Source organism: Hylobates moloch, unplaced genomic scaffold, assembly GCF_009828535.3.
Source record: "Hylobates moloch isolate HMO894 unplaced genomic scaffold, HMol_V3 SCAFFOLD_11, whole genome shotgun sequence".
Taxonomy (NCBI): domain Eukaryota; kingdom Metazoa; phylum Chordata; class Mammalia; order Primates; family Hylobatidae; genus Hylobates; species Hylobates moloch.
This window is the reverse complement of record NW_026652286.1, coordinates 2389288-2396208: the sequence shown is the minus strand read 5'-3', so window position 1 is coordinate 2396208 and position 6921 is coordinate 2389288. Positions and strand designations below refer to the sequence as shown.

The 6921-nt window shown below is 54.7% G+C and overlaps 1 protein-coding gene across 1 annotated transcript; it reads right to left on the bottom strand.

The window, feature by feature from the left end:
• Window positions 1-906: 906 nt before the first annotated feature.
• SLC35C1 (solute carrier family 35 member C1) lies at window positions 907-6898 on the bottom strand. Its single transcript, XM_032166168.2, has 2 exons — window positions 6102-6898; window positions 907-1656 (listed from the first exon to the last, which is right to left on the bottom strand). The coding sequence occupies exons 1-2, from the start codon at window positions 6634-6636 to the stop codon at window positions 1097-1099; spliced, it is 1095 nt and encodes a 364-aa protein (XP_032022059.1). The 5' UTR covers window positions 6637-6898; the 3' UTR covers window positions 907-1096.
• Between the last annotated feature and the right edge of the window lie 23 nt (window positions 6899-6921).

Here is a 6921-nt window from a genome sequence, read left to right as displayed (position 1 = left end):
TGTGAGCAATACGTTTCTGCTGTTTGTAAGCCACCCGGCCTACGGCATTTTGATATAGGAGCTCGCTGGACTAACAGTGGGGCCAAGCGGGCTCTGTCAGCCACAACCTCAGGGAAGAATGTAAAGGTTGGTGTCTCACCATCACAAGGCAAGCGTCTCAGAACCAGCTATAACACCTCCTTTGCACAGATCTAGGGGCGCCAGACACAGCTGGGGTGGAAGGCTCTTTGTCTAGACCCTTGCTCCATCAGCCCCACCTGGGGAGGAAGGCTTTTGGGGAGGTAGAACTGGGAGAAAAGAGAAGCAGCTCCCTGGCTCTGCTTTCAGAAGGCTGTTACCTGGGTCAGGTGCTGGGAGACCAGAGGGACAGGTGCCACTCGGGGCCAGAGGAGCCACGCAGGACAATGTGGTGTTGGGGACTGGGGGAGGATGTTAATGACCCTGCTTAACTTCTAAGAGAAGCATGGTTCCCTCGTGTTCGAAAGCTGGACATACAGGGTGTAGATGGTGGGCACTTTCTCACAATCACCCCATTCCCAGGCCACTGCCCAGCAGCCCCTCGGGATCTGCTGGTATCAGAGGGAACTCGCTCATTTCCTCCCTCAGTCCAGCCCACACTTTCCTCCAAAGGAAGGCTGGTCTGTGGGCCAGGGTGAGGCTGCCTGCCCACTGCAGACGGAAGGTTTCCCAACCCTCTCCAGGTGGCTGTGGTAGGGCCATCTCCCCTGAGTACAGTGAAGCCTTCGTGGCTTTGCCATTGCTGTCCCTTCGAGGTTGTTGCCTGTCCCTGTCCTCAGTGATGTGGAGGCAGACAGGCCCTGGAGGCAGAAGGAAGGGGTTCAACTCTCACTACGGTGCTCCCTCGGGTAGGACAAAAACTCAGAAATACGAGAGGATAGAGACGGGTTTGGCAACTTTCTGATATTACTTGTAAACACTGGTTCCTTGTTAACCACCGTATTCTGATTGGGTCTGTAAGTAGCACCCAGTCCACACCACAGCACCCTTCTGGGGTCCGGGAGACCGCCTTCACTGCTGTGCTGGCCCCGCCTGCGTACGGGCTCCGGGGCCGGGCCATCCAGGGTGCCTGTGGCGCTCACACCCCCATGGTGCTCTTCTCGCCCTCTTTGGGGCTGGGCTCCTCCTGAGTCTTCTTCATCTCCCAGCCCCTGACCCAGGTGTAGGCGGAGGAGCCGCCCAGCACCATCATGTTGCTCGTCCACCAGAGGAAGCTCTTGGTCTCCTCGTAGTAGAGCACGGCCAGCACTGTCTGGGCACAGGCCTTGGCTGTGCCCGACACATTGTGGGTCAGGGGACTGGTGAACTTGATCTGCAGTCCTGTCACGTAGCCGATGGCGAAGCCAAACAGGCCGCCCAGCGTCATCATCCCCCAGAAGTGGGCACTGCCCAGCTGGGCAAAGTCATGCAGGGCCTGCAGCTCCCCGAGTAGCAGGAGCAGGGGCAGGAAGAGGACGCAGGCATTAACGTTGTTGTAGAAGGTCAGGCGCCAGATGCTGCCGTCCACCGCCGGGAGCACCTTCTTGGTGTAGATGGCGTTGAGCGAGACACAGAGGCTGGCCAGCACGCCGAAGACAGTGCCCAGCCACGACAGGGTGCCTTCTGCCCCCTCCTGGTCCACACCAAGCCAGAAGCCCCCTGCAGTGGGGAGAGGAGGAGTGGGGGAAGGGCAGGGAAGAGGGATGAGGACGAGGAGGAAGAAGGACAGAGGATCAGACACCAAATTTCACAGACTGAGTATTGCGGCCCTCCCCATTCCTCCCCAGGCCTCCCTCCAATAAGCACAGCCAGAGTCTCCACTGCAGGCAAAGCACTCTACACGACCTACGGGAGCGGCCCAGGGCAAGAACACTTCCTCCGGCAGCTTATCTGCTAGCAGAGGAGAAAGACAATAAAACAAATCTTCCCAGTTACTTCTTTAATTACAATTGTAAGAATTGTAATGAGGTCCATAAAGTAGTACAAGGTGCTGTGAGAGCCTGTAAGTGGGCGACTGTGCTGGCCTGGGGCATCTGAAAATAATATTTGAACTGAGTTCTGAAGAATGAGTGCCACTTAGTGGTTAATGTGATTTAAGGTGACCCTGAGTAAATGACTCCCAGTGTCTAAGCCTTGGCTGCTTCTTGCAATGGAATGGGAGCTCATGATGTCATCATGGGGCGCGTTAAGTTAGAATCTCTTGTGTCATTTGGGGCAGTGACTCTGAGACTCTCATCTTGTGTCACCTCCTGCTCAAAGAGCTTCCATGGCTCCCCACTTCTGCCATCAGGACTATACTCCTTGGCGTGGCAGGCGGGGGTGCCTGCACCCTTGCCAGCCCTTCCTCTGTCCTATGGTCGCCCCAGCCTCCCTGCTCCTCACCCTGGGCCTCAGTGTCCTTGTTCATGTCCTGTGCCAGAAACACCCTCTCCTTTCTGGGGGATTCTACTCATCTGTCAAGGTCCAAGTTGGCTTCTCCTGGGGAATCCTTTCCTGACAGCCCCACGACCTGGACTCTTACTGCCTCGCTCTCCTTCAAAGCCCCTTGCCTGCTCTGGGCTGCTGGGCCCCTGCCCAGGTGACAGTCTGGTCTTTTTAGCCAGATCCCATGCTCCCAGAAGGCAGGGGCTGAACAAGGCACGGTATACTTCCTGCCACAGCATCCGGCAACACGGGGCAGTGGGGAAAGCTTTGGGGTCAGAGGGATTTAGCCTCCAATCAGGCTCTGCAATTTAGAAGCTGAGTGGCCTGGGAGAAGTTACTTAACCACTCTGAGCTCTCTGGGTCACCTCTCTGTCCTCCACTCCAGCCAATCTGCTCTCCACCTTGCAACCGGAATGATCAACCTGAACTCCAGATCAGTCCAGGCTGTGCCCTGGTGTGAAGCCTCTCTGTGGCTCTCTGCCGCCTTCAGGAGAAATTCCACTCACTCACCACAGCTCTTAGGACCTGCACCACATGGAGTCGGCCTGACTGGGCAGCCTCGTGTCTGGTGAGTCTCGCTGTGGCCCAGCCATGAAGAAGTGCACGTGCTCTTCCTTCTGTCTAGAATGTTCTGTCCCTACTTCTTCCTCTAAACCCAGTTTCTAAACTTCCCCCAGAAGGCCTGCTTAGACTGCCCTGTCCGCGGGTCCCCTCCCTTGCCCAGAGCTCCCACAGCCCCTTTTATGCATGCCCCATCACAGCCCTTACTATGCTAGCATAACTGTCACCACCATGCCCTCCAGGAGTGTAGGGGCTGAGGTTACCTTTTCCAAACTTGTATCCCCAAAGCCTGGCATGGTGCTTGGCATGTGTTTAGCCACCAATTACTAGTTGTGGAATGAATGAATGAAAGTTGTTATGGAGGTGGTTGTGAGTATTAAAGGAGACAGGATACCTCCTACGTCACAGGCACTCAACACATAGCACTCTTCTCTTTTTCTCTTTGTTTTTTGAGACAGAGTCTCGCTGTGTCACCCTGGCTGGAGTACAGTGGTGCGATCTTGGCTCACTGCAACCTCCACCTCCTGGGTTCAAGCGATTCTCGTGCCTCAGCCTCTTGAGTAGCTGGGATTACAGGGACGCGCCACCATGCCTGGCTAATTTTTGTATTTTTAGTAGAGAGGGGGCTTCACCATGTTGGCCAGGCTGGTCTCGAACTCCTGACCTCAGGTGATCCGCCCGCCTCGGCCTCCCCAAGTGCTGGGATTACAGGCATGAGCCACCATGCCCAGCCCAACCACAGAGCCCGACCCTCCTCTTTCTTGACAGAACCTTTGCACAAGGGGTACCCACAGACCTGCTGGGGGCAGGATGAGGGGGGCAGAGGGGGCTACACCACCCACTCACCTGCTTGGCTAGAGCACCCCCAGCCCTGCCGGTGGTTACCTTCTGAGTCCAGAAGCAACTGCAACATCAGTGTTCTAGAGTGACTCTTGCCCAGAAGGAATATTTTTTTTTTTTTTTTTTTTTTTTGAGACTGTGTCTTGCTCTGTTGCCCAGGCTGGAATGCAGTGGTGCGATCTTGGCTCAATGCAACTTCTGCCTCCCGGGTTCAAGCAATTATCCTGCCTCAGCTTCCCCAGTAGCTGGGATTACAGGCACATGCCACCACGCCCAGCTGAGTTTTTGTATTTTTGGTAGAGACAGGGTTTCACCATGTTGGCCAGGCTGGTCTCGAACTCTTGATCTTAGGTGATCCACCTGCCTCAGCCTCCCAAAGTGCTGAGATTACAGGCATGAGCCACTGTGCCTGGCCCAGAAGGAGCTTTGAAAGGTACTGTGTGACATGGGGGGCTAGGAGGGGAGGCCTAGAATAGTTGCCTGAGACTCGTCTTCCCCCACAAGGAGGAAGAAAGAGGAAACACTGCAGAAAGGGGGCCAGGTCCTGGGCCAGCAGAGAGCGCCCAACTCCCTGGCCCCTGGCCCAGTCAGGCAGGCTGGTGAATGCACCATTCTCAGAACCTCACCATTGGTTACTTGGATTACCTTTGGGATTTGGGCCCAGTTACCCTAGTGTCTTCACCTTCCTGCAAGCAAATTCTCCAACTAGGTGCCTCTACACCTGAGGCCATTCCCGGCAGGGTCAGCAGGAATGAAGTAGAGAGCCCTGGGGCATCTGAGGAGGACAGGGAGGAGGGGAGGTACACCTGTTCCCCTGAGAGGGAAATGGAAGCAGGCTGGGAGAGTTCTGGCAGGGGGGTCTTGCAGCTTCTCCTACTCTAACCATGACCTTCTCCCCTCTCCCCTCTTGGACTTAGACCCAGCGGCCCTAGATCCAGCACTCGCTCAACAAGGGGAAACATTTTCTAGGACAGGTGGCATGGGATGGGTCCCTTCCCCCACCAACCGGTGCATCTAGCCTGGGACTCTGAGCCATCAGCAAAGAATATGATATGTAGGCCAAATAAGATAAACTTTATAGCACCAGGAAAAACCTGCATAGGTTCAAATGAAGATCTCACTCCTAGATGACACAGCCCTGGGAAGGCTCGGAGGGAACGGGATGCTGGAGACCCTCTAACACAGCATGGGGCCCAGTAAAATATGGGCCCATCTAACCTGTGCTGTCCCATACCATAGCCCTCAGCCACATATGGCTATTGAGCCCTTGAAACATGGCTAGAAAATCAGGTTAACGTCTGCAAATGAGGAAGTGAATGTTTAACATTTTGCTTAATTTTAACTAATTTAAATAAGTGGCCAGTGGCTACTGTATTGAATACTGCAGTTCTAACCTCCAAGATGAGCAGAGGGGATAGAAGCACAGGCCTGGGAGTCCGGCCAATCTGGGTTTGCATCCCAGCCTGGCTGCTTGCTAGCTGTGTGGCCGTAGGCAAGTAACGTAACATCTCTGAGCCTCAGTTTCCTTGTTTGTATAGAGATGACCGCTGGTAGTGATGCCACAACCCAGGGGATCTCTGGGAGAACAAAGGAGAAACTATATGTGAAATAATTAGCATAATTTCCCTATCAATAATTATTATTTTCTGAGGGTCAAGTCCAGGAAGACAGCTGCGGCCTCTCAAAGCATATTGCTTGCTACTGTCTCAGGCGCTATCCTGGGCTGGCAGAGTGATGGTATATTTATTAAAAGATGTATTGTCCTACTAAGAGCACTGGATGGGAAATCAGGACACCTGAGCTCTTGGGCTCAGTGGTTGGGCATGTGAACTGGGAAGCCAGATTGCTTGAGTTCAGATTCCAGCTATGCCACTTATTAGCTGAGTGATCTTGGACAAGTTACTTAACTTCTCTGTGCCTTGGTTTTTCCCTCTGTAAAATGTGGATTATAATCCCATCTTGTTATGAAGATTAGCTGAGTTAATATGGCTTAAGATCTATGTGCCTGGCACATTTTAATCACTCAACAAACGTCAATTGCTTTTGCTGCTGTTGTTACTATTATTATTACTATTGTTCTTGCCCTGGCTGGGCTCCTAACTTGCTGAGTGACCTTTAGTAAGTTACTTGCTCTCTCTGTGCCCCCAGACTCTTTCTCCTATGACTGCTGCACCAAAGGAGCTGAGGCAGATGAAGTCCTAGGATGCCTAGAAGGGTTGTTCTTCATGGTTTCAGTCCCCATGACCACTCTATCCCCCGTGGCCCCAGCTGCCACTCACCGATGATGATGACGCAGGTGAGCAGGGCATAGAAGGAGGTGGTCTGCTTGAGCAGCAGGTAGGACAGCAGCACGTTGAAGACGGTGGTGAGCGAGCGGCCCACGTTGTAGAAGGCCACACCGACGTACTTGAGGCAGAGGTTATTGAAGGTGATCATGCCGATGAAGACCACCGACAGGGGCAGGACGCTGCGGGCCACCCTGAGGTCCAGGCGCAAGCTGGGGAAGTCCACAGCACCAGGGCAGCAGGCGGCCAGAGCGCTGAGGCCTTTGCACAGCAGCGTGGTCACCAGGCACTGGTAGAAGGTGACGAAGATGGGGGTGTCCAGCCGCAGGGAGGGGCTGTCCAGCAGGTACTTATTAAGGAACACCATGGAGATGGAGGTGACCCAGTAGAGGGAGACCACCAGCGCGATCTGCAATGCCCGCAGCAGAAAGGGCTTCTCCCCATTGGCCTCTGCCTCTGCAGAGGGGTCTGAGGCCCCGGTCAGCGCCATGTGCAGGATCCTGGATCGCTTCAGAGGGGCCCTATTCATGGTAGCAGAGGAGCTGGGTCACCCCGCGGCCAGAACTCTGATTCCCTGGAGTCCAGGGCAGTGAGCTCACTTGTGCTCTCCGCAAGCAAGCCGCAGCCCTCGATGGTCACATGTGGGCTGGCCTAAAGGCCTCCCCAGTGTCCTCATGGATAGAGAAGTTCTGCTGTGGGGTGAGCCCAGCTGTGCTGCTCCACAACCTGCTCCCACCCCGAGGGGGCTCCTGAGACAAGACACAGGGCAAGGGGGAGGAATAGGATAAGGCAGTGAGGCCAGGACAGAGACCTG